Consider the following 26848-nt stretch of genomic DNA (forward strand, 5'->3'; position numbering starts at 1 on the left):
CAAAAGGTGGATTTGGTCCAACCCAAGTCCCAGTTTAACACTGCACACCGAATTGCAAAAGCATCCATTTGCATTTAACTGTGAGCATCCTATCTAAAACTGGGGAGAAGAGGATGTTTGCAGTAGCTTTGTGCCCTTGAAGGCCCTGGGCTATGTGAGAAGAGAACTTTGGCAAAACAGTTGAGAACAAAGCAGTTCCTCATTGTGGACACACGGTCAGACAGCTGTACCCCTCCTGCCACTGCAGCCTCTTCAACTGCTCTTTTCCACTCCCTCTTTTTCAGATCATTTCCCAGAAGGATGAGCACTGTTGGGTGGGAGAGCTGAATGGACTGAGAGGTGAGAACAGGATGGGTTGCACTGGGGAGAGTGGGGCCGGATGCAGAGCATTCATTCATCTACAACAGCTACAACAGCACCAAAGGCTCCACCAGGTCCCCAGAGTATCTGCCAGGGGCAAAGGAAACGTATGAGAGCAGTCATGCAGCAGTGACCTGTTCACTTGGGGTGCTTGGGTGCATGTCACCACTGCTGCATGTGGGCAGTGTCCTGCAAGTGGCTTTCTTGTGCAGCTGCCTTAGTTATTGTGATTTTTGAGGCAGCTTGCTTCCTTCTTTGGTGGTAGGCCCTATGAACTCTGATTTTTTTCTCAGCTCCCACTGGGCTTTGTGTAAGGATTTCTCAGTATCTTTGTCAGGCTCATCTCTTTGTTCACTCTTTGTAGGTTGGTTTCCTGCAAAATTTGTGGAGATCTTGGATGAGCGAAGTAAAGAGGTACTTAAAAACCCCACAATTAAAAAAAACTTCACATTTAAAAAAAGGGTTATGTCATAACTAAAAAAACACAGTTGAAAAGAGCCATAGATTTCCCTCTCTGTCTGTTTGCTTTCTCTGGCCTCTGAGTGCTTTGTGATGTGATCAGGCAGCTTATCTTCCTAAACCTGTTCACCCAAATTCCAAGTGGACAGTGAGGGCCCCAGAGGGCTGCCAAGGCACCTGTGTGAGATGTCTGGGCTTGCAAGGACCCTAGAGATGGGGAAGCAGGGCAGTGTTTCTGTCTGCTCCCAGCTGCCTGTGTTCTTTTAATACTTTGAGGCTGTACCTATGGATCCTGCTCATGCTTTGTGACCATGACAGTAAATTCTTCCCAAGCGGTTGTGCCCAAGGGGACAATCTGTCTTAGTTCCTCTTACAGCTGGCAGTGATAGGATGGCACTTATCTATAGCAGATACTTCAATATGTCCTCAAGGTTCAGGTAGTGTGCATGAGATAAACATCAGCAGCTGTTGACCTCAGCAGTGTTCAGGGGAAGTGGAGAAGGCCTGGTTCTCTCTCTTCTCAGCATTTGGGGAGTGAGGAAGAGCTGAAAGGCTGACCCAAGCCCCCAGAGAGATGTCAGTATTGACCTATCACTTCCTTCCCCCTCTCTCAGGGCTCCTTAGATGCAGATCACCTCTCTGTGCACAGAAATGTCCTGCACTGCTGAGGGTTGCTGCTCCTAACTGTGGAAACAGAGGATCTCACTTATGGGGGTGTTAGGAGACTGTCAGGGTGACACCTCAAAGTGGTGTTCCCCCTGACCTGGAAATTCCTATTTGGTTCTGTTTGTCTTGACTTTGAGCAGCCTACGGAGTCCCAGCGACCTCAGTGCAGGTCCCTCTGCACACCTTAGCTCAGTCAGCATCACACCATCACATTCCTGGGTGCTGAATGCTGCCAGGCTGGTGCTGGGGTCACTTGTGGCGTCCCCTGGGCACCACCTGGACACAAAAGTCTCAGGAGATCCCCTGCAGTAGCACAGAACATGGGGCCTTATGCAAGAGCATGACAGGTAGAGGTGGGGAGGGGGTTCTGGCAGGCACCTGGCTGTGGAATTGGTCTGTGCAGAGGTGTAGGTGAGTGGATCACCTCCATGCTCTGCCCCCTGAGAGCTGGCTCTCCCTGTTCCTCAGTACTCCATCGCTGGAGATGACTCTGTCACAGAGGGAGTGACAGACTTGGTGCGAGGCACGCTCTGTCCAGCCTTGAAGTCCATATTTGAGCATGGATTGAAGAAGCCATCTCTGCTGGGGGGTGCCTGCCACCCTTGGCTGTTCATTGAAGAGGTGAGATGTCCCAGTTCCTTTCGTGGGGCAGTGCTGCCGGCGGGCTGAGGTGGTGGGTTTAGGGCAGGTGTGCTGAGTGTCCCTCTGCCCCTCCAGGCTGCAAGCCGGGAAGTGGAACGGGACTTTGACTCCGTGTATTCTCGCCTTGTGCTCTGCAAGACTTACAGGTCTGTGCCCTGCTCCTCTGTGCTCATCAAACTGATGCTGCTCTGCACCCTGGCAAGGCTCGTGGTCTGCCCCATGCTCCTGTGGGTGTGGTGTCAGCAGGCTGTGCCTGTGCTGACCTGGGCTGGCAGTGGCTCTTGTCCTCTCCCGTGGGCCCCTGTGTTTGATTCTCGGTCTGTGTCTGGCTCTCATGGCTGCAGGGCACCTCTGGGCTCAGCAGTGGCATGTGAGCTGTTGGGGTATGAGGCAGGAAAGGCCTGCTCAGGTGAGTGGAGCTAGCTGGGTCTCTGCTGTGATCTTTGCAGGCTTGATGAAGATGGCAAAGTCCTCACTCCAGAGGAGCTGCTTTACCGGGTGAGTGCTGCCCCAAGCCCAGCCAGAGCCCAGCTCCTACTTTGGGGATGTTTCCTGTGGAGACTGTTGGAGGGAGATGCTCCAGAGTCTCCCAGACCTTCTCTTAGCCCCTCTGGTGGTAGCAGGGGGCACTGATGGGGGTGGGCAGCATTTGGCTGTGTTGCTGAAGTGGCTGCCCAGCAGTAACCACACCTTCCCTCCCTGCAGGCGGTTCAGGCTGTGAACATGACACACGATGCTGCACATGCACAGATGGATGTGAAGCTTCGTTCTCTGATCTGTGTTGGACTCAAGTGAGTCATCTGGTCCTGGTACCCTCAGCATTTTGGCTGCAAAGAGCTTGGGAAGGGACAGAGTGGGCTTAAGGACAGCAGTGGTTTCAGACTTAGGCCACAGCATCGTTTTTTCCCCCTCTCACTGCAGCCACTGGGAGAGACTTGTTCCTTGTGTGTTGTGCTGGCCTGATTCCTTGCTGGAAGAAGGAGCAAGGAATCCTCCTGTATGGGTTGGCTCACACAAGTTTACGGGGTTATCCTGTTCCCACAGGGCTGGGGATGGGGGTCAAGGCTAGGGCTGAAAACAGACTACCCCAGAGGAATGGGATTTCTTTCCCTGGCTGCAGCTGAGTAACAAGCCTATACCCCATTGTTGCAGCGAGCAGGTGCTGCATTTGTGGCTGGAGGTGCTGTGCTCAAGCCTGCAGACTGTGGAGAAGTGGTTCCATCCCTGGTCATTCCTGCGTAGCCCTGGCTGGGTGCAGATCAAATGTGAGCTGAGGTGAGTGTCCCCATGGCATGTCCCCATGCCAGTGTCTGGAATAGATTTCCCCCTCCTGTGCAGGAGGTGGCCCTCACTACAGCTGGGTTTGGGCCCTCTCCAGTGAGTTGCAGCGTGGGCTGCCCAGACATCCCAGCCATAGAGATTTCCTGCTGTGCTGAGGCAGCAGGGAATCTCTGGGCCGTTCTTTGTGAGGCACTGTGCCTGCCTGATCTTGGCTCCTGGGGTCCATTTGTGACAAGCAGGCAGCCTTTGCCTGCCTCCTGCTGTACACCTACTCTGGTGGAGAGTCTGCCTTTTCACCCCCACTGCTCTCCATGTCCTTTGCCAGGCACTCCAAGTCCAAGCAGGGAACAGGGAATATCCTAGGGAGACAGTTGAACAGTCATTGGTTGGGAAGGAGTCAGTCACCCACTGACTCCCTGGTTAGGTGAGAGGGCTGAAAGCAGCTTTAGTGCCTGAGCTTGCACAAAGCAGTCACTTGGAGCCCAGGGCACACATCTCTGGGGCTCTGGGCATCCATGCTCCTGGCCCTCCTGCACTCACCAAAGCCAGGTGAAGTCCCAGGGAGCTGGAAGGCAAATCCCCTGCTATCACCACTGCTCCAGCTTGGTTCCTGCTGTGTCCTTCAGTGGAAGCTGCCTTTTGTGTGCACCACCCACTTGCCTCAGGCCCCAGTGGGAGCATCTGTAGCTAGAGCAGCCCTGTGTGTGCACTCTTCGGGGTGTTCTCAGCCTGCTGTTGAATGGGAGGGGGTTCCTGCCACCTCTGGGCTGCCGTGTCCCACAGCATGGGGACAGTGCCAGTTGGGCACAGCCAAAGGACCGAGTGGGACTGGTTCACGTCTTACCTCCTGCTTTTCCCAGCCAGCAAGGGAGCGCCCTCTGAGCACTGCTGCTGCAGGGCACTTCTCTGCTCCAGGGAGAGGGAGGGGGCTGCAGAGCTCTGAGGTGCTGCAGGAGGGGGTCTGCTTTCTGGAGAGGAAGCTGCCATCTGCCATTGCCAGCTGCAGTTGTGCAGCCCTCAGCCACGCATGTCTGCAGTCCCCCAGAGCCAGGGCTGCCCCTGCCTCCCTGTGCTGCTGCACAGGCTCTGTAGGGGCTGCACTTGAGTCACATCTTCAGGCTCCTTCTTCCAGCCTGGCCTGGGAGGATGTGAAGCCCAGCAAAGAGGGAATGAGTGACTGCTGCTGTCTTTTCAACACCATCAAACAAGGAATTTCACCCTTGTAAGCTTAGTGGCATGCCAGGACAAGCTGGGAAGACAGTGTATTTGTGTGCCTGGGGCAGCAATTGTGGGCAAAGGCTGGGAGTGTGGTCTGGGGGTCCGTTTTAACATCACACTCTTCTGGTTGTGTTGCAGAGTCCTCGGCAAATTTGCTTTCAGCCTCTCTCAGGACTGGGAGCTACCAATAAAGAGGGAGGTGAGTCAGTGGCATCTCTCATTCTTTCACTCAGCCAGGGGCTTCACTTACTGCCTCCCTCTCGCAGCTTTGTGCTTCAGCCCATCATCTGCCTCCTCTGGAGCCACTCTAGAGACTGTGGATGGGGCTGCTTTCCAGCAGCTGCAGCAGGAGCTGTGGGGCCGTGGTGGCAGAGGGGGCTGCCTGCCCTGCCCTGCCCTGCCCAGCTGGGGCAGAGGGAAGTGTCAGGCTCCCTTTCCCCATGCTCTCCAAACCAAAGGCCTCTCCCTGTGCCAGCTGTGCAAAGATGGGAAGTGCAGGAGGCTGCTCTGGGTGCCAGAGCCTCACTATGCTCAGGCTCTGCCCGCAGACACAACCTCTCCTTTGCTGTCCTTTTCTGGGTGTGGTGCACTGACCTGGGTCTCTGTGTCATCCTGCAGGAGAAGGAGAAGAAGCCACTGAAGGAAGGGGTGCAGGACATGCTTGTGAAGCACCATCTCTTCAGCTGGGACATAGATGGGTGACCCCCACCCTGCCCCATCCTGGGGACCTTCTCGATGGCCACACTCATCTCTTCCACCCCCTCATGTCTCACGCCCTGCCCTTCCCCACCCCACCCACTTGTATCTGTGACAAAATCCCCCCGGGGGCTGCCAAACCTCCTGGGACAGATGGAGCAGTGCCAGGAGGCTGAGCTGCAGACCCGAGGGGGCTGATGGCTGAGGGTGACGCTGCAAAGGGACAAGTGTGTTCTGGCTACTAAAAGCAAGTGCCCCCTTCCAGCTTTCCACATCTCTGCCACCCCTATCTCCTGCTTTCCTCAGCCCTGCCTCCCCACCAGTGCCCAGGGGAGCAGCCTGGCTGGAGCCATTGTGCCCTGCCCCATGGGCCAGCAGTGTGGGGATGTGAGCGTGTCTGTGGCTGGAGCTGTGGGAGAGAGATGGCCCTTTTGGGATGGCTTTGATCCATGAGAGCTGGTGCCATGTGGAATTGGGCTGGTGAGAGACTCACTGCTGTACAGCAGCAGGGAGAGCACATCCCCTCCCCATGGCAGCCAAGGGCTCCCCTCTGCTGGGAGACACAGCAGAGTTCCTTTGACTTGGAGCTAAGAAGGGGGAACTGGCATCAGTTTCATCCCACCTCCCTGGCACTGGTGTGGGGTGTTGACAGGAGTTGCCCAAATTTACCAGCCTGTTACCACTGTAACAGCCTTAGGGGATGGTCATTGTCTACTCTGGGAGCAGACAAAAACCACCTCTCCTCCAAACAAGAGTGTTTCGTGCTGTCGTTTTAGATGATTTTTACTGTTAACCAAAAAGCTGTAAATTTCCTCCAGGAACATGTATATTTTGGCACCATTGTAGCTCAGGACAAGGTTTAGGTTGGAGCTGGCTCAGGGAGACCTACTCGTCCTCCTCGCCTTGCGATGGCGTCGGGGACGTGGGTCAGGAGTGGAGAATTGCTGCTTTGTGGTGGTGGCTCTGGATATGGAGTCTGTGACTTTCTACTGAAAGCGCTTGTCTGTGAGCACAAACTACTGATGGGATGACACTAGATTCTTACTTTATTTGGTGGGTTTGTAAATAAAAACTGCGTCTTGGGAGAGTGCTGGGCTTTGTGGGCTTTTTTTGACAGGGTCAGGGCTTGGTTTAATTTTTCCTTTCTGCCATTTGACAGTGGTGATCCCATTTCTGTGCTGGCACTGAGGGAGCTCCCTGCATTGGAGCAGCCCACAAGGTCAGGCAGCAGCCAGGGCAGAGCCAGTTGTGCTGCCAGCAGTGGCAGCCCTGCCTCACCTCTGTGCCACCAGCAGAGCCTCAGAAAAGCCAGAAATGCTGGAAACTACGGGTTGCAGGGACACTGCAGAGGGAGGACCCTTAGGAAAGGCAGAGGGGTTAGCAGAAAGCAGGGCTGGGTGGGGACAGCAGTGTTGTCTGTACCAGAAACGTCTCTGGACAAAGCAGGTGTAGGCTGAGCTGCAAAGTGGGACACTAACAGGGCACAGGCCCTTGGGAGAACTGTGCTTAGAAGTCCAAGCTTGTGGGAGGGTGGAAGTTGCAGCATATATTCTGATTTGAAAGTGAGTGTTTTCAGTGAAGGTAATTCCTTTGGAATGTGGCTGCAGAAGGGGCAGTGCCACCTCACCACCACCTGCAGTCCAGACCAGCTTGCTGGGCTGGGGAAGACAAATAGTAAAACCTGGTAAAACCTGCCTCTGGTTGCAGGGTAGGTAATTTCCATACACTGAGGGAATCTCCCTGCAGCTGAGAAGGATGAGCCACCACCACTGAATCTGTTTTGTTCAGGTTTGAGAAAGACACAGAGGGATCACCCACCCTTAGCTGAAAAAGGCAGAATGGTCCCAAGCCCTCCCACCAGCACAGCAGAGAAGTTTTTGAGAACATGGCTGTTTGGAATTTTTTTAATAAAATGGATTTTTTTTCTTCAAATATTTGTAACTGAAAAAATAATTCAATTTAAAGATCGATTCTCTCCCCCATTAACTTGTCACTTTTATCCTTTTCCAGTTGAATACTCGCTGTGGATCCGATGCCCCAGCACCATCCGACTGTGATGGTGCTGATCGCCCCTCGCCAGTGGCTGCATAGTGGAAGGGAGAGTGCGTGCTAGTCAAATACACATTACAAACAAGTAGTGGTTACAGCAGAAAGATTCAGGATTACATTCAAGGTAGAGGCAGAACATCAGACTTTGTTTTTCCCAATGGGTGCAAAAATGTATGTCCAGGGGAATACCTCTTCCAACAAAGAACTATTGAACTATTATTCAAAGAAATAATAGTAAGAAAGCAGAGAACTGGGCAAGCCTGCTCTGGGCACTGCTTGGGGAAAAGACTTTCTAACATTTTCAGGGCTGAGGCACCACCTTCCCCTCTGCCCACACTCACTCTCCTGGCAGAAGCCCCTTGTGCAGAGGGGCTCCCACAGGTCAGCCGGGCTCCTCAGGACATGAGGCTCATGGTTGCATCCTCTGGGCTCCTTGAAGCTCTTCAGCATTGGCAAAGTCAGGGTCAATAAATTCCTACAGTTTTCACCTGATGGTGGATGGGTGAAAGTGCAAGGGAGCTCAGCCTTCCTCCAGCAATCTCTGGGAAGGGCTACACTGCTATCAGGCATTGGCATCTCTCTGCCAATCACTGGAGTACCTGGCTCAGGGCAAGGAACCAGGGCTGGGTCAGGCCAGGACTGCAGCTGGAGTCTCCCACCTTCCTCTAGGAACTCATTGCACTTTATTGATAATTTCCTTCTTTATTTAATAGCTGTAGAATTGTAATTATTTGTACCAAAGAAATCACACAGCTCGTTTTTGTGGGGGCTACTGCAACTATGGGCTGAAGAACCTGATTTTGCTTGAGTCTGACAAACAGGCAGCCTCACATTTTGCCCCTAGCATCTCGGAGATCCTCCCACTCCCCCCATACTTTCCTCCTTAGAAACTCCTTGCCTCCTGCCCCCACAGCTGGGCAGAGCAGGTGAAAGCTCCTTAAGGTGATTGCTAAGTACTCACTGCTCCCAGTGAGCACCTGGGCTGTGCCAGGGAAGAATTCAGGAGGGCTCGGGAGGATAAAGGGGGTGCTCACCAGACTCTTTTATTCTGATTTTTAGGATGTGACACTGTAGTTTGAGGAATAGAAAGCCTGTGGGGAAGGGGAGGGGGGAGTGGTGTCCTCCCCAACCCGGACACTGAGGGAGGCAGATAAGAGGCTCCAACTTGCTTACAGCTCAGGGCCAGAGGAAAGAGGAGGGGAAAGAAAGGAAGCTGCCAGCAGGCTCCCCCTGCTAATGATTAGGAAAGTGGCTCCCCATGCAGTTAACAAGCAAAGGGCTCAGGAAAGCAGGAGTATCTCCCAGCTGCCAGTTCAGTGGCTGAGGGAGAGCACATTGTGCAGGGTTGGCATTTACCTGGCTCACCATGGAGCAGAGGTACCAGCACCCCTGTGGCACAGCCTCTCCCTGGGAAGAGGACCAGGTACCAAAGTTGCAGGGAAGAAGCACAGGGCTCACAGCTACCCTTCCCCAGCAGGAAGCTCTGCAGCCCACCGTGGGGGAAAGGTGGGAACAGCATCCTCAAGGAGATACTGAGAAGGATGGCAGTTCATCCTTCCATTGCCTGAGCAGGTCAGTACCTCAGTCTGGATGACTTCAGAAGCCACAGCTTCCCCCACCTCACTCAGCACGAGCAGCCTGGACCCAGCTCAGGGCCAAAGCAGGGACAGCCTTGTGGCGAGGTGGCCACGTCCCACCTGCTCAGTGTGGCTGTGAGTTACTGACACAGGAATTCGAAAGTAACAGCATAAGAGTGAGCCACAGGCCTGGTGCTCCACCACAGAGCCCTGCCCAAGGAATAGCATTGTCATGGCTCTGAGGTTCTGGGGGCTTGTACACCCACTCCTCAGCCTGCAGTTGTCCCAAGGCACCAGCCTGGGGCCCCGCAGGGACACAGGGCACCAGCTCAAAGTAAGCAGCCATTTACTTTGGAGGGAGGGAGGAGCAGAGGTCAGCTGCCCAATACTTGCTTTCAGGCTCCTCCCCAGCAAGGGGCCCTCACAGTCACTGAGCCAGGACCTGTGCTGTGCCACACAACACCACTCTTGCAGTCCCACTTCCCCTTCCTTGCCTATGGGGTCCAACATCCATTCCCAGCTGCTGCTTTCCACTGGGGCACGTGTTACAGTGAGGCACCAACACAGTGAAGGCAGAGACAGATTGCACATGGCCCCCAATGATATGTTACTGATTGCCAGCTGTGCCCCTCACCCGCTCCCCAGGACACGCCAGGCTGACTGCCCAGGTCCCTGCCCAGGCTGAGTGCCCTGCTCACCTGGATGTCAGGAGTGCCAAGGGAGCTGGGGGCAATGGGCTGTGCCTGACAGCAGTTTTAACATATAAGGACCTGATTTTAGCACCTTAAGAACCTGTTTTGCAGCCCAAAGTGAGTGAAGCTAGCGGGCAGGCCTCTGCCAAGCTCAGCAATATTTGGAAACCAGCTTAGACATTAGCAGGTTGGTGGGGAGCCCTGGTTCCCTTTGGCTACATTTAGAGAAGGTGCCTGTTCTGCCCAGCTCCTCCCAGCCCTGCGGCAGATCAGACCCTCCCCTGAGAGATGGCAGGTGGTGCAGAGGGCAGCTGCTCTGGGCCCCAGCCAGCCCTCCTGCCTTTGTGTCCTGCTCCAGAGGTAGAATCCATTTCCACAACCGTTAAGACCAACCGTGCTGGGGCAGCACAACCCCCTCTATCTGCCAATCCCAGGAAGGCGCAGAGCACTGCTTCTGGAAACAGCTCAGGCCCAGTCATGCTCTGTCCCTGAGGGAACAATGTGCTGCCATTGCTCCTGCCTGGAGGAACAGGGGCTGCCGGCTCTGCTCTCACCCCAGCTGGCCAGGCTGTGTGGAGGGGGCAGGAGGCCACCAGCTCCACAGCTCCTCCTGCCCCTTTCCCCCCCCACCCCAGCAGCCGATCTCCCTGCCCTGGCCCGGCCCACTGCTGGCTTCACGCAGGAAGGACACTGTTAGGGGAGGAGTACAAATACTAGGAGCTCTTTCTTTTTCTTTTTTTTTGGTTGACTGGCCTCTTCCCTCTGCATGCCTGTGCCCTCCCACTCCCGTTCCCTTCAGTCTCTGCTCACAGAATTACAAGCAAGAATCCCAGTGCAGCTGCAGATCATGTCCATCAAGAAAGTCTGTGGAAAAGAGGCTGGGAGCCGTAGTGCTCAGGGGAGCCAGGCTCATGACAGAACCCCCTGGCAGCTCCAGCCAGTCCATGCTGTCCAAGTTAGCCTCAGCCAGATCCAGGGCTATGCCCCCAGACGGCTCGTGAGCAAAGTGCAATTCCGAGGTGTCCATGGGTGAAGGCGGGTGGTCCAGGATGGCCGAGCTGCTCAGCATCTCACTGTGGAGGTCATCGATGAGGGACAGGGGCTCCGGCCCGTCGTGGCCCGCCGTCAGCAGCGGGAGGCCCGTGCTGCTCTCCAGGAAGTCCTCCAGGCGGCCCGGCAGCACCGGCTGCCCCAGGGACACCGGCAGCTCCGAGGAGTGCTGGCTGCTGGGCGCTGGGGAACACGCCGGGGCCACGGGCACCTCTTTCCCAGCTGGGGACGACTGATCCTTGAAGTCAGCAGAAATCTCTGGAGAGGGAACAAACAGGCCAGGTATGGAAAAGTCTGGCTGAACACCAGAGAGATGCCTCCCACCCACCAGGGCCACAGACACCCCCCAGACTAAGCTGTCACTGACCACCAGCTGGGATGAGGAAACATCCCTGTGCCCGTGCCTGCCTCACTATGGGGAGTTTTCAGCCCACCTCCCCAAAATCCCATCTCTGTCCAGTGTCTCAGAAGTGATGTGCCTGACTCTGATGCAGCTATCAAGAATCACAGAATCATATTAAGGCCTGATTGACATCTCCCTCAGCACCTTAATGACTGTTGCCAGTGCTAAAGGCCCTGCAAGGGACACTGGAGAAGAGAGTGAGGCCATAAGAGACTCTCCCCTTGGTGCTCTGCAATCCCCAGACTCAAGACCCAGGGACGGTGGGAAATGCTGGCTTTGTCTCCTTACCTCCACTTTCGATGAGGATATCAAACAGGTCGTCCATCTGCTGGCTGGAACAGCCGTTCTCCTGGGGAGAGCAAGTGCAGGATTAGCTTCCTATTCACCAGGGGAACTTCCACCTCCAGCAACACCCTTGGCTGCTGGCTCTCCTCCCTTGCCCCAGGGATGGGGCTGTTTTTTAGCAAGAGTGAGCACACCATGACATGGCACCCTGTAACCTCTGTAACCCAGGCTGTAACTGGCTTGGAAAGTATGGTCAGCAACAGCAGTGAATGGCTTGGGATTTTTTACCTGGGTTCAGCCCAAGCTCTCCAGAGGAAGTTCAATGAGAAAGGTGCAGTTGTGTCTCCATTCCCTACCACTGGCTCACATCAAGAAACTAAGTAAATTCACAATGGCAACTTTTCCTCTGCTCTCCAAGGAAACCAGGGAGAACAGCAGCTCTCACCTGGGCCTTTGGCTGTTGCTTCATGGCCTCTTCATAGCCTGGTGGTGGCTCTTTCACTGGGACCGAGGGAACCGGAAGAGAAGGTGGAGGAGTTCCAAAAAGCGGCGTGTGCTGCTGCTGCTCCAGGTCCATCTGGGAGGGGGAAGGGGCAGCAGGAGAGCCAGGCTGTGATGAGGACTGTTTAGAATGAAGGCAGAAGAGGGAATGAATGCAAATCAGGGAAAAGTCTACATTAACTTCTGTCTCACAGCTGCTTTGAGAGACCATCACCTCTCCCTGGGAGCACTGCACAGCAGCCTGCACTGCTCTGCCCACAGCAGCCTGCCTCCCCTGACTGCAGGGGAAGAAGACAAATTTCCCCTCGACTCACAGCTGGAAATCCTTAGTTGATTTTTCCAATGCTAAAGCGGTCACACCACAAACCACCTCCTCACTTCTCCTGGACAGGGAGAGCCTCATGTATCCAAGCAGGGGATTCCTGCAGCACTTTGGAGGGGAAGGGCATTTCCCTTGTGTGCTCAGCCTACTCTGCAATATATCCAGGGCCTACCCACCTCCCTCTACAGTGCCTGCTTTGGAGTCACAAGCCAGCTTCACTCAGCAGCAAGTTTCACAGCCTGCTGGTGGGTGGAGAGCACCAGAGCCCTCAGCAGCACCAGAGCTCCAAAGGAAACCCCAAGTGTTGCAGGAAGTGGCGCTCATGACTCAGCTTTACCAGATGAATCAGCACATAACTGCCCATAGGAAGGAGGATCAGGCCTTTCTCTCTACAGCAGCTCTGCATGACCCACACAGAAACTTGCTCCCCCAGAGCAGCAAACCCTGGGCAGCAGCTGAATGCCACTTCCAACACATGTACATATTGATGCCTTTGCCTATCCTGTTTTCCCTGGAAAGCTGCTCATCTGTTCTGTGACCCACAGGTAGAGAGAGGAGCGACCCCAGAGCAGCTCTGCTGGGGTCCACTCTTCCTGAGAAGGGCTGGAAACCATGGCACAGGCCATGGGATGTGCTGGGAGGGCACCTTTTTTGACACACTGGGTGGGCTGGTTTTACCAGAAGTACCAATTCTCAGCAACTGCTTATGGAAACCATTGGGGAAGAAAGGCTGCAGGTTTGGAGGTGCTGAGAAAGACAACTTGGTGTAGGCCAGCTGCCCTGTGACCTGGCTTCTGACCCCACAGGGAGGCAAAAGGATTGGAAAAGTCAGTACTGACACCTCTGCAGCACAAAGGCTAAGGAACTCCAAGGAAAAGGGTGCCTTTATTTACCTTCTCCACTTTCTCCAAGGTCTCAAAGCAAACCAAGGCACTGACCCTTTGCAAAGTACATTTCTCACTCTAAATATGCTAGAAACCACTTCTGTCTTCATACCCTTTCCAGGAACTGACTCAGAAATTATCCTCCAAGCTCTTAAAAACTCTAAATCATCTTTCTCTACCTTATCTTAATTACAGTGTAGAGAGACAGCTAAGCAGGCCAGAAAGGGTTGAGATGTACAGCAAAGCCTCCTTACAGCCAGCACCTGGAGGGGGTTAAAGGCAGAGGTGCTCTCTTTCCTGAAGCAGTGTAACACTTCACAAAGTGGTGATTAACTGGCATGCTCAGGGCAGGAGAATGGAAATGACAGCATGCTCAGCAGTAGCAGAGACTAAAAGGTCACAGCCCTTTCACCCCTCCGAGCTCACAGCAGCAGCCACACCGTCCACACCACCCTCTCTCCATGCAGCAGCCACCTCTTCTGTTCAGCAGCAGTCCTTCAAGAATCTGGAACACTCCTGTGAACCAAGGCTGCCCACTCCAGCCCCTTGCTGTTTTTACTCCACAGACAACATCCACTGGAATGTGGTACATTTATACCCACTGCCTGTGGCCACAAACACTGGCAGCAGGCAAAGAAAACCAAGGGAGAAAAGGGAGCAGGCAGTGAGCTACCTTAGATTGGTTTGGTCCTCTGGGCTGCTGCTGCTGCTGCTGCTGCTGCTGCTGCTGCTGCTGCGTGGGCTGCTGAGGGGTGTTTGCAGGTACCTGACACGGCAGTTGGCTGGAAGTTTTAGCGGGTGATGATTGTACGCTCTGGAAAGAAAAGGGTATCCATAACAGGTTATTCCCCAGACATGACACTGACACAGGGCTTAGGCTTCTTACAGGATTTATAAGTTTGTTTTTTCCCCACTCTTTATTAAATTCCATCCTTCTCTTTCCCTGAGCAGAGAAATCAGACCAGATGCAACTGAGAGTCCTAAGGGAGGAGGTAGTACCAGCCTAAATCCCTGGCCTACCCATGACACGCCTCAAGGACTGCCGGACCTGACAAGGAGCTGTGCCCTTGTGGAGCAGCAGTGGAGCTCAGGTGAGATTCTCTGCTGCCGACATCTCACCTGCTATGCAGCAAACGTAGCCTGCTCCGTGCCTGGCACTAATGGCAGACACTGCCACTTGCTCTGCAGAAAGTGCAAGAAATGTATCAGCAGAGAATGAAAATTATCTTTGATGTCATGGAAGGTGCTGAGGTTTGACTTATGCCATCAAACTTGGGCATATTTATCCCTTCCTGGAAGGAACACTCGGAACACTTCTGTTAAGTGCTGAGCTCATGCCAGCAGGGGATTCGTAAATCATCTCTGATGAAAGACTCTGTTAACACTGAAATACTGACATGCATTAAACAAAGAGCAGCCAAAAAGCAAACAGTCTGCTCCCAGGGTCTGATTTCACCTCTTGGTAGATAAGATGACCCATCTATCACTCCAACTACGATCTCTACAGTTAAGGACAAGAGGTGAAATACACTCTGCTCATTTTACTACCACAGGCATAGTTGTTAAAAAACAGTGAACTGTGGCAACAAACCCTTATAGTCCAAGCCCAAGGTCCTGCCTGACAAAAGGCAGAACCATGTGTTTGGAAGAATGCTGAACAGCCTGTGATGCACAGAGCCAATCGTGCATTGCCGTACACAGCTCATCATAGTCAAATTCCAGTCTTTTTGCCAAAGATCTGCTTACACTGCTTTGTTTTACAAAGCCATGATCAACCACTGCAGTGAGCAACTCAGCCCTTTCAGTATTTACTGTACTGCATTTCCACCCCTGAGCCATCCTATGGTGACCTGAGTGGGACGAGGAGAGAGGAACCCAAGCGTCCGCAGCAGCGATGGGATCTGAGCCCTGCCTACCTGCAGGGGTGGGCAGCTGCTCGCTGCCATCCCGTGGGGAGAGAGGCCCTGCCTCTCGGCGCTCTGCTTGGTCACGGTGAGGACAATGTGGGTCCCTGTGGAGTCAGTGATGAGGGTGGGGGGAGGGGTGCCCTTGACGAGGGCGCTCCCTTGCTGGCCAAGGACAAGCTGCGGGCTGTGGGACTGGCACGGCGGCTCCGCCTCCTCCTGCTTCACCAGCATGGCTTTCTTTGGCACTGCGCTTGGGTTGGAAGTGTCCATTTGGCTGGCGCTGGGTGCGGGGCTGAACTGCTCTGTTTGGCCACTGGATTGCTTCGCACACTGGCAACTCAGGAAACCGTTTTCACTCTTGACCTGGGCGCCAAACGCTCCCGGCTTGGAGGCAAGGGCTGTTCCTTCTCCCGCGGCTGCTGGGGCTGGCTGGGACTGCTGGGAGCGCTTCTCCTGCTCCAGCTGCAGCCTAAGCATCTCCACCAGCTGCTGCTTCTGTTTCAGCATGCGGGTGAGTTCCTCAATCTGCTTGTCCTTCTCCTGCAGCATCTGGTCTTTGTCCCTGACTTCTGCATCTCTGCTGTTACCAACACCACACCACTCTGACTTGGGTGCCACATTTATGCTGCAGGAAGCGGACTTGGAGCTTTCTTCCTTCACCAAGAACTGCACTGGAGATGTCTGCAAGGTGAGCTGGGTCAGAGGGGAAGTCACCATCTCTCCAAAGGTATCTCCAGTGCCCGAGTTTTCATCCCCTGTACTCATTTGCGAGCGCTCAGAAGGAGTTGGAGAAACAGGAGGAGTTGAGCCTGTGCTCCCAAACTTCATCACGCCGCCACCAGTAACTGTGGCCACAACTACTTCTGCTGGTGCAATGCCAGTGGTGACCAGGGCTGGCCCTGTGCTCAGCCTGGCAGTTGGGAAGGCCACCACCACCTCAGCAGCTTTAGGGAGGACAGCTGCTGTGCTGGGCTTGGGAGTGGGGGTCGTTTGGCCGGCTGCACCGTTCTGCTCTTGGTAAGCTCGGAGACGCTCAATCAGGTCCGTCTTTGTGCCCGAGACAGGCAAGGCCCTCAACTTTAGCTCCTGCTTCAGCTCTGCTACCTGGTAAGGGGGGGAAAAAGAGGGCAATATTAAGAGAACTTCGAACTGAACAACTATCAGATATCAGCAGCAACATCGTTCAGTACAGCCCACTGACAACGGCAGAAAGGGTCTGTTCCGCTTCACAGGACATTTACCTTCATCTCATCCAGGTTGGCAGGGAGAGGGCCAGGCTTGCCCACTGCAGCGTTACTGTTTTGTCTCATCAGCCCACCTGAACCAGAAGATACTGAAGGTGTGCTGCTGACTGTGGCAGAGAGATTGCGTACGGCAGGGGCACTGGCACCACTCTGCTGCTCTCCTGGAGGCCTGCAGGAAAAGAAAGAACACAGACATCAAAACCACAGCAGAAAGACACCAGAGGCCCTCAGTGTCCACAAACATACACATTCAGAAACATCTGGGTCACTAGTGCTGCCCTAGACTCTGAAGCACACCAATGCTCTCAACTATATCCATGCTCCTTGCCATGCCAACTGACTCACTTCAGCTGCTTTTGTCCAATTCACCTTCCACCAGCTCTTTCTGAGGCCCTCTGGAACCTACAAGGCTGAATGTGTCACACTGTCCCACCCAGAGGCCACCCCTCACACCCAGAACACCAGGTCTCTGCTAAGAGTGCTGCTAAGTGACCTGCCCCTGCAGACCCATACTTAGGTGGGGCTGGCAGGATGGTCTGATAGTTGTAGTGCTGCTGCTGCTGGTTGAGGATCTGAAGCTGGAGAAAGAGCTGCTGTTGCTGCAGTATTTTGGCATAGGATGAATCCATGGGAGGAGCTCCCTTGTCCTGCTTTTGGTCCGGGGGAATATACTGATGATACTTTAGCTTCTTGACTTTCGGCTTCAACTCCTTGGCTTTTTTACTGCGCTGAGACTTCTCACTAGCGGACTTGGGCTGGCTTTGCTATTTAGAAAAAAAGTAGGAAGCAAGTAAGAAAGGAAACACTGATACAATGTAATACCCCTTGTAAACCAGAACACACACTGGGATTTTAATTTTGAAGTTTTCTACTTTGTTCACCTCAGGGTCTTTCCACGCTTCTCTAACTGAGACATTACAGACACGGACTGGCAGCAGCTTATGCTGCACCATAATGCAGGTCACCTTTCCCAGCACATCAGATCATTTGTTCATCCAGTGCAGACTCACTGACTCTAATTACAGATAACACTGATCGTTTCAAAACATTTTGCATTCAGCATCCGTTTTAGAGAAGATGAATACACCATGGAACAGAAAACCCCATTAAATATGTTACAATTAGTGTTGGAGGAAGACACTAGTGAGAAATGTTTCCTCCCTTTGCATCTGTTAATTTAATACTTCCAATTCCAAACCTGCTTAAAAGTAACCTTCTTATCTTCCTTCAGACTACAACAATAAAGGCATCAGCCAAAATAGTACCTTAATGAGTGTTGGTGGGGGCTTGGCAGCAGTAAGAGCCACTCCATTGGTAAGACTAGGAGGCAGAAGAGGTGGAGGTGGCAGTGGTGGAGGTGGCTGCTCAGGTAGGAAAAGAGTTTCACTGGAGTCTGCACTAATCTGCAACTGGGATGAACCCTGCAGGGACAGAAAAAAGCATAATGAATACAAACAAAAGGAGAGAAATACTTTCACAGAGTGCAGGAAGTGTTCACTTAGGAAGGAGCATGGCCTTCAAATTTTTTATCGGACGCCTTTAATGCACTGCTACTCCCTGAGAAGCAGTACAACTTCTTAGGGCAGAAAAGGAATCAAAATCCAACAGCTGTATCTCCTCCCAGCATTTCCTGCTGGGATCAGTTGCACATAGGCTGTTTCACCAAGCAATGGCTGCCCAGTTCCCCACACGGCACCACCATGAGGGTTTGTGAACAACCAGAGGAGGACGTAACTGACACCACACAGAGCCAAGACCCCTTGTGAAATCTCACAGACTGTATCTCTAAGGGAAGCCTCACTTTCTGGGCTCCTCTGCCACAAATCAGCATGAATCTCCAGGGCACTGCAGGAGGCCTGCACATTCTCACCTGAGCTAGTGATGTGCCAGTGGTGCTAGGGAGAGGCTCACAAATCCGGGAGTCCATCGGCGATGGCACAGAGCCTTGGGACTCATGGCTGGCTGGCTGTTCTGGGGAGAGGGCATCACTGCTGTCCTCATCAAAGGAGGAGTTGTCTGCAACCTTTGGGTAGTTCACCTGTCCAACTGATAACACAAACATCAATCGTGGTCTATAAAGTGGAATAAGAAATTACTTGGCTTGACACTAGGTGTTTCACAACGACAATGATGGCATGGAGAGCTGTGCTTAAAGCACCAGCTAAAAATGAGAGAACAGAGTCCAAACTGGATCAGGTTTAAGTGTTTAAATTCACTATCAGTACAATAAAGTGATGTGGACTGGGGTGAACCATTTCCCTGCCTTCCTAGGCAGGCAAGATCAGTGAGTGCAAGAAGAGATCTCAGGTCTGCCCAAACCCAGCTCAGTGGCATGGCTTATTTCTATATCATCTGGTTCCAAAGAAGAAGACTGGACAGTATAAGATTGAATAATGGCTTTTTTTGGTGTTCATCCTGTATGTTAGGAGGTAGAATCTCTTGTATTCTTCTGTCTTGGAAGACAGAATCCCAAACTGTCCTCTAGTCTTAAGAGCAATAAGGGCTACGGATTAAGTGATGGCCCTGGCTGCTATTAGCATTTCTGTCCATCTACATGCCCAGTAGATAAATTCAAATGAGTGTACACTTGTAATATACTAAAGGTTTTTTAGGCTACATTTTCTCAAATTAATCCTGCTAAGCAGGGGAATACTGTCATTTGACCTCACCTAAAATCAAGAGGAATTCAGAGATGTACTTTGCTCTGTCAGAAGGAAGCCACATCTCCTATGCTTCAGTTCACAAGTTCACCCTTCCTCAACTACTTCTTGCTCAATAGTGAAGCCAGGCTCTCTCACAACACTGTCCTTTTCCTTTTTTATGGAAAGTATTCCATCTTGCTCACAGTTGTGTCCCATTTGTCTTTACAGTAGCTGTGCGTGTTTGAGGGGATGAATAACCACAGACACACAGACTGCTCAGTCTGGGGAGACAGGAAAGAGCACTGCTCAGGCAGTGGGAAGGCTATTCCTCAGCATTCCTTTCAGCCCTTGGAATGGCACTGGCATGATTTACATCTGTTCTGGTTTATTTTTAAAGGGCTCGAATCCTCTGAAGTTTTTGAGTTCACAGACATCTTTTGTTTCATCACACCTGTTTACATTCTGTCTCCCCTCCTGATCTAAGTCAGTGGGTTCTCCCTGACCAACATTGTTGACATGTTATACTGAGAGAGGGATTTTTAAGGAGACAATCTAGGGAATACAATCTTCAACAGCCTTTCATGTCTTTAGGGTATACAACTGCTTTCATATTGTTCTGGAATGTCCACATTCCCTATAATTTAATGTCTCCATAGCATTATCTGGGCCAGAGGGAGATCTTTTGTGAATCCTTGGGCTGAAAGCCTGTGATTCTGGGCCAGGAAAATGAGACCAGCCAGCCATGGGGTTACACTCTCTTAGACATGCAGGTGAATTGATAGATAATCACAGCACATGTGGGAAATGCCCTCCACAAAGATCCTCCTCTGACCTTACCAATAATAGCTTCCTTCAGGCTGGATTCTACAGGCAAGATGTTCTTCTCCACCAGCTCCATGGGCCCTGGCCTCTGTGCTATCTTCTCATTGAGGTCATCTGCCAGTCTGGCTCTCTTCAGCTTCAGCTGCTTAGCCTGCAAGGAGGGTTCAGCTGAGGTCTCTGTTTGGGGCAAAGTAAATAAAATGGCATCAATCCAACAATGGTCAACCCATGCCCTTCAGCAGTATTTTAATTCTATTCAGAAAGGCAACTGTAGATAACAGTGGGTAACTGTACAGAAAAATAGTTGATAGATAACAACAGGTAACTATGCACTACAAAGATATGACAGATGTTATGTATATTTAGGTTATAAAGATAACTACAGCAGCCCTTTTGACAAATTCACTGTTCTCAAACTGATGTTACCCAATTCTCATTCAACCTTTCCCCCTGGTTGTGCCCCAAGCTTGGTGCTCAGCAGCAGCATAGGACTCCCTCTCTGAAGCTGAGGTTTGTTATTAATCAGATCAAATCTGCCTCAATCCCTCTTGGACATTTTATAGTGTCTTCCCTTAGCAGAAAAGCAATCCATGGTCATTCTATTTCATTGTTGCTCACCTATACAAAACTGCACCATTTGAATTCACACAACAGATTTTTCTGAGAATAATTCTGAGCAAGCAGAGCTGAATCCCTCTCAAGGAATCATGCACCAGGCATGATCTTCTGCCCGTTCCCAAGTGGAAGGAAGCTTTGGAGGTCAGAGGCAAAGCAGAAAGCTGTTAAAAAAGTAGTTACAATAAAGTTTATTGTTGATGTTTTCAGGTTCAGCACTTGCCATACCTTCCAGAATGTGCATCCTAACCAGCTCTGATCTCTCGGGCCGGGAGCGGATTTTGCGTTTCAGATAGTCCTCTGTCTGCAGCAAAAACAGAGAAACAAGAACCCCCTTCAGCTGACTGGACACAGGAGTGAGGGACTCTTGAGCAGCACAATGAAAACAAACAACCATCTTTAGCTGTTACTGACATCTAAATAAGCACAAAACAGAGAAGGGACCCATCTCCTGTCCCAGGGCACCCAGAAAATGAGCTTACTCTAAAGATGACCTTCTATTATAATTACCTCAGCCAATTGTGCAATCCTGCCCCACAGAACAGAAATTGGGAAGCACTTCCTCAGGAGCTGAAGTCCCCTTTTTCTGTTGTATGCACCACCACTAACTTGTCTCAGGGAAACATCCATGAGATTGCTTTTTATGTGAGAGAGAAATGCACTGGATCCACTGTCCACAGAACACACTTTCATGTACTGCTGGCACTCAGGGCTGACTTGTGGTTTGGGCATACTTTTTAATTTGATTAAAGATATGTTATTTGTTGAGCCAAAGACCCCATGCAGTCCATTGAGGGACAGAATCTAAAAGCTGTGACAAGGCTTATTTCACTTCCAGAGCTGCTTTTAGCAGCAGAAAGTTCTATGGAGCAACAGACAGAGATGACCCTGACAGGCTGAACATGTTACTCTTTACACTGCTGAGCAGTGGGAATCTGGAAGCAGCAGGTAATAGACTGATAAGTACTGGACATCAGGATGGGTCTTCAGAGAAATTAAGTATTAAAGTCAGTCAGAAAACTGCACCATGGTTGCTCAGCTACCCACATAAAAATATTAACTTAGTAAGGTTTTAGGAAAAAAAAAGGGAAATAAGTAAAAGACCTTTGGTGACTGGTCTTAAGGCAAAGTCCCCTGTTGCAATCCTTCCACAGTTTAAATGGCTTCCCTTACAGTTCTTAATCACAGCAGTTATGTTTTTTACTTATGTTGCTTTCACTTTTAAAACAAATCTTAGTCATAACAAGTTTCATTCCACTGTAGGCTAATCAGAAAAAAATATCCCCAGAGGCCTTTTGAGGAACAGAAATTACCAAGAAACTCCCCAGTTAGAAAAGGTGGCACATGAAGTATGATGCCTGGCTTCCTCCTTCTGCAGAGCCGGAAGTTTGTGATTTCAGTGTCAAGTGTCAGTGTCAGTGTTTGGGGGGATCCTTTCTATTCAATTTTCAATTTTTCTGGTCTCCTAGGTAAAAATTGCATGTGCAGGTAACAGAGAAACTTTCCTCAAAGGTGGAACTGAGCTCCACGTGATAAGAGCATTTAATAGCATTTAAGGGCAAAACAAACACCATAAAAATAAAAATAAAAATAAAAATAAAAATAAAAATAAAAATAAAAATAAAAATAAAAATAAAAATAAAAATAAAAATAAAAATAAAAATGTCAAGTGCCTGGACAGTGGGAAAGAAGAGTGTCAGCCACTTCCAGAAAGATGACTCTAGGGAAAATCCAGGCACCATTTTCAATGGGCTTTAGGCATTCACTGAAGGTTCACTGAGGGTTAACCAGCACTACATGCAAGCTGCAGAACACCCCATCTAATACACCTCTGACTCCAGAAAGCTGTATGACATCCAGAACATGAACACTTCCCTTCTGCATCTCATGAACAGCTACAGGATGCCCAAAACACAAGACATACAGTTCCTGACTTTCCCAAAACACTAAAGATTATATTGCATCTTACCCTGGCACGCTCCAAACTCTTTCTTTGTTCATGAAATGCAGCTGGACTTTTCAGAGCTGTGGAGAGAAAAAGCATTTAGAGAATGAATTAGAATGATGGAAGTTCTCTCACTGCATAACCCTTCAGGCCAACCAAGTTGAACACACCACAGCAACTGCCTCCTGCATCCTCCAACACACTGAGGCACATCTCCAGCTGGTACCAAGCAATGGAAAGTGCCATTCTCCATCTGACAGCACAGGGACACAGGAACTGAGCTGAAATTTTTGTGGGCCATTGGAGTGTCCAACAAGTGTCTACAAGTACACTCCTAGGCAAACCAATCACTGTTCCCAAAGCTGGGTCCAAGAACGGGATTCAGAAACAGCCCCCCAAAAAAGCCTTTTACAAGCTTCAGTAGAGAGGAGGATATCCAGGACCCTTGTGGGAATGGCTCTGAAACACTGAAGAGGTCAGATTGTTGGAAGGATGGGGACAATGCTAATGAACTGTAAATCCCCTTTACTATCTTTTCATGTCAAAGGAAGCTGCAAGTCTTTCCTGAATCTGGATCTGTGTTTTGTACTCGTGCAAGGACTGGCTGCAAAGCCTAAGGGTCCACAGGACCCAAATACTGCTCCCTGTAAGAGAAATCATTGTGGGAACAGGGGCACTTGGAGACAAAAGTACATCTGTCTATTGACAGAAAACCACAGCTTGAGGAATTAACTTCAGCTCTCCACAGAACAGACCTTCTCACCCCCTTGGGCCCTGTTTAAAACCAGAGCCAAAATGGATCAGGTTTTAAGAAACTGATCCTCTGCTGTCCAGGACCACACTAACCCTGGAGGAATCTCTCACTCTGCCGGGCTCCTCTGGAGCACACAAAGCTCACGTCCCACAGTAAAACCAGAGCAGGGGGATGATGGTGTCAGTAGCTCCTCACAGTTTCCCTGAAGCTGCAAGTAGCTTGTTTTTTTAAATAACGACCACACTGTGGTTTGTAGTAAGTAGCTGAATGGAGTGTAATAATTTCTTTTCATATTTCTAAAATACTCATATCTTAAACCATCTGAATTATCACCAAGCTAAACAGAAAAGTTAAAGAACTTCAGCTTTAAAGGTAAAGATAAGTTTCGAAGACAGAAAACTAAGCTCATATAGTTAGTAACTCTGAAATGTTCCTCTAAATCCTGTGATAAATAGTCTGCTGATATTATTTTTCTCTTAAGACCAGTGATTAAGTATTTCTCAAACACAAGTCCATAATGAAGTCTCAAAAGACTTAAAAAATAAAGTCCCTGCATAAATGCAATGTAAGAAACTACTTCTAACACTTGTGGAGCCTTCCATACCCTTTCTTACAGAATGAAATGGAGCAGCCACAGAAAGTTTTACAACACATTCTGTGAAATACAGAGAGTCCTTCTGATACCAAAATGATTTTTAGCCTTTTCTTTTATACAACTTTTACGTATTCTCAGTATTCTTAGGATGCATACTTGTAATTCTTTAAATCTGATAACTGAGCATTGTCCTAGTATTCTGTTAGGAGACCAAACATCCTAAAGGCCTCGCAGCTGGAGGCTGGAAAGCCCAATGGTCCTCCCTAGAACATATCCTGTAAACTGGAGATTTGGCCCTTCCAAATCCTCCCCAATTCCTCAGATGGGGGAATGCCACACCATTCATCCAGGCCTCCCACTGGGGCATCCTTGTGAGATAAGCTAATTTGTAAGGTCTATAAATTGTATTTGCCATCTATGGGGGATATGTGTATTGCAGTGCACCCACCTCAGTGAAGTGATGCACCACAAGGATCCTTATTAAAATACTGAGGTAAAAACCCTAATCCCTTAACTGTGGGACTCTTATCCCTTAACTGTGACTGGCTCTCAATTTTTTAGGACCAGGGAAAGGTATCACCTCTGGGTTCACACCAATGGGGTAAGAAGTAGAATTCAGTCCACATGGCAGGAATTCTGAACATGCCAGGTATCGTAGATGGGATTTGGACTACAGAAGTGAATGAAGAATAATTTGTAGAATAAATTAACAGTAACTGAAAACCACAGTGAGTGTGTATATAGACCCCTACAACAATGGGGCCAACAGTTCCTGCTCAGATTAGTTCCATAAATCTGGTTACAGAGAGAAATTACCAGAGAAAGTTACACAAGCTGTGAAATGCACTTTGAGATAAACCAGGGATATTGTTTTGCAATAACTACAAAAATAAGGCAAAAACTTCTCCATGTAGCTGAGGCACCAACAAGGCCTCAGCTGATGCCTGCAATGAGGTGTCCTGGGCAGCCTGACCATGGCACTCCAATGAAGAGCAAGGAACAAACTTTTCAAGTCAAGTGAGCTGCTTGTGAACACACATGTGCTTGAACCTGAACGTGCTCTCCTTTCATTGTGGGCATCTCACACAAAAGCAAAATAAAAGCTCAGGTCCACTTGGGCAAAGATAGCAAGCAGCATTTAAATCTGCATAAACATCTACCCTGGAGACAAGTGAAGCAGGATTCATCCTGAGTCTTCAAAAGCTCTCTACCAGAATGTGCAGGCACAGCAGTAATTCTTTACTCTCCCCTTCCTGCCTACCTCTGCTGTCAGTACGAGGCAGCAGATGAACTTTAAGTGACATTTCCCTGACCACAGCTAATGGTCAGAAAAGTCAACTGCAGGAGTTCAGCTGGTGCCACAGGTAGTCCAGGAAAACTCCTGCACACAGAAGAACAAAGCAAGAGAAGAATCCCTGAGTAGGAAAAAAGAAAAACACATATGCATTTAATAGTAAATAATGCAGAGCTGTTGCAGGAATAATCTTGTACAGACCACTTCCAGTCTCTCATGGCTTGTTCTCTGAAACGTGCACTGGGATGCAGCTCTCTGGGCTGGCAACATGACAGAGGATTTCATATTTGACCTCTGAAAATGTCAAGAGGGCACAAATCCTTCACTGCTTCCCTCAGCAATCTAGGATGAGGTTGATATGTTAGAACAGGGTGTCTATTGTAAAATCATACTCCATTTGAAGTTAACTAATCCTTGCACATTTTTAGCTTTGAAATGACTACTTAGACCAGAGCTGTGGAGCTACTCTGTTAACTTTACCACAGCAAATAATTAAAAAAACTAACCCTATGAAGAACTCTGAAGCAGTAAGGCTCTGGACGAGCTCTAAAGGAGTCCCTAAAGTGCAGATATGCCCCTTTTCCAGCTCCAATCCCTGCCCTTCCCAGCCACTTAGCAATGATCCCTGCAAAACTGTTCATGTGCCTCATAACCCATCTGGCTCACCAGAGTGCTGCTCCATCCATTCCACTCAAAGCTATCCAAAGTGACAAAGCTCTACCATTCTCAGCCATATCCGTGCATGTGAATGAGTGGCTGAGCTGGTGGAGCAGAACCTGTGCAAACCAGGGGGGTGTGGGGCAGCATTCCCACTCTGTCCACAGCCCTTAGGAGCTGAAGCATCAGATATAACCACAGAGGGTTAGGGATGAGGAAACTCCAATCACCTGATGCTTTCTGACTGCTCAGCCTGCATAAAATACACTCAACTATTCCTTACAGTAGTTTGTCTAACCTGTTCTTGGAGACCTCTCATGAAAAAATGTAATATTATTGCAGAGAAATTATCCTACTACACAAATGTTTTTACTATTTAAAAACCTTTCTGAATGTCTAACTTATATTTCCCTTCCTACTATTTACAGAAATGAATAAATAAAACTATTTATTTATTCTTTGTTCTCTACCTTACCTGCAAACATCACAGAGAACGATTTATTTTTCTCCTCTTTGCATCTATCCCTTTTGAAAACTTTGGTTCTCCTACAATCTTCTGATACACAAAATGACCAAAGGCAGTTGCTTCAACCTTCCCTTGCAGGTAACATTATCCAGACCTTTGCTTGTTTGGTGCCTTTTGGACTCCTTCCATTTAAGGTGCATTTTTGTTGAAGCCCAGTGTCCAGAACTGGGTACATATTCCAGCCTAGGCTTTACTGGCTGTTACAGAGATAAATGATTATTCAATAACACTTCTCAGCCACATGTCCCAGGCAGTTTGCCTTGTCTGTGTACATAAAACAAACAACGTTCACTTGTGCTTGTCTCACAATCCACTAAAGGTCTCCAATCCTCTTCTGCAGAGCTGGTACCAAGCCAGCCACTCTTCATCCTCAATTCAAGCCACTGACTAGGTGTTACAAAATGTAGACATTCTGCCTTTTTCTTTCATTTTATTCCATAGTTGTTGGCTTCTTCAAACATTGGGAGTCCCAGTCCTGTCCTCCCTCCAGCATACTAACCTGGAGCTTAATAAACAGACATACTGTTCCTCTGTTTACTGAAAAATCACTGAAAATACTGAATGGTGTCAAACACTGAGTTTCTCCCTTCCCATCCCACCCAACAGCCCTGCTCAACTCAGCCTCCCAGTCTGACACCAAGCCTTTATTCCAATCCTGTTCCCTCACAAGTTGCATAGGCAGCTTCAGTAGCTCCATCTTGCTTCCAAAAACATCAGGAAAGGCTTTTTCAGGCCCCTTACTAAACCCAGGAAGTGCAAAAC

General features: G+C 50.0%; 2 protein-coding genes across 3 annotated transcripts in view; one reads left to right on the plus strand and one right to left on the minus strand.

Annotated features, from left to right (window-relative positions):
- Positions 1-7529, plus strand: part of SGSM3 (small G protein signaling modulator 3) — a 30882-nt gene extending 23353 nt beyond the window's left edge. The window contains exons 15-23 of the mRNA XM_074539429.1: positions 285-339; positions 725-774; positions 1954-2106; positions 2203-2273; positions 2577-2625; positions 2833-2918; positions 3280-3402; positions 4765-4825; positions 5245-7529. Coding sequence (XP_074395530.1) covers positions 285-339; positions 725-774; positions 1954-2106; positions 2203-2273; positions 2577-2625; positions 2833-2918; positions 3280-3402; positions 4765-4825; positions 5245-5328 — 732 coding nt within the window. The 3' untranslated portion in view covers positions 5329-7529. The remainder of the gene's footprint in view (positions 1-284; positions 340-724; positions 775-1953; positions 2107-2202; positions 2274-2576; positions 2626-2832; positions 2919-3279; positions 3403-4764; positions 4826-5244) is intronic.
- A 2759-nt stretch (positions 7530-10288) lies between these two features.
- MRTFA (myocardin related transcription factor A) overlaps positions 10289-26848 on the minus strand; it is a 74294-nt gene continuing 57734 nt past the window's right edge. For both annotated transcript variants that reach the window (XM_014268172.3, XM_074539428.1), the window contains exons 3-14: positions 22285-22340; positions 20544-20619; positions 19716-19877; positions 18107-18282; positions 17502-17657; positions 16750-17000; positions 16234-16405; positions 15002-16096; positions 13759-13899; positions 11824-12000; positions 11382-11442; positions 10289-10948 (exon numbers count right to left, since the gene is read on the minus strand). In XM_014268172.3, the coding sequence (XP_014123647.2) occupies positions 10455-10948; positions 11382-11442; positions 11824-12000; positions 13759-13899; positions 15002-16096; positions 16234-16405; positions 16750-17000; positions 17502-17657; positions 18107-18282; positions 19716-19877; positions 20544-20619; positions 22285-22340 (3017 nt within the window). In that variant the 3' untranslated portion in view covers positions 10289-10454. The remainder of the gene's footprint in view (positions 10949-11381; positions 11443-11823; positions 12001-13758; positions 13900-15001; positions 16097-16233; positions 16406-16749; positions 17001-17501; positions 17658-18106; positions 18283-19715; positions 19878-20543; positions 20620-22284; positions 22341-26848) is intronic.

Source organism: Zonotrichia albicollis, chromosome 4 (assembly GCF_047830755.1).
Source record: "Zonotrichia albicollis isolate bZonAlb1 chromosome 4, bZonAlb1.hap1, whole genome shotgun sequence".
NCBI classification, from domain to species: domain Eukaryota; kingdom Metazoa; phylum Chordata; class Aves; order Passeriformes; family Passerellidae; genus Zonotrichia; species Zonotrichia albicollis.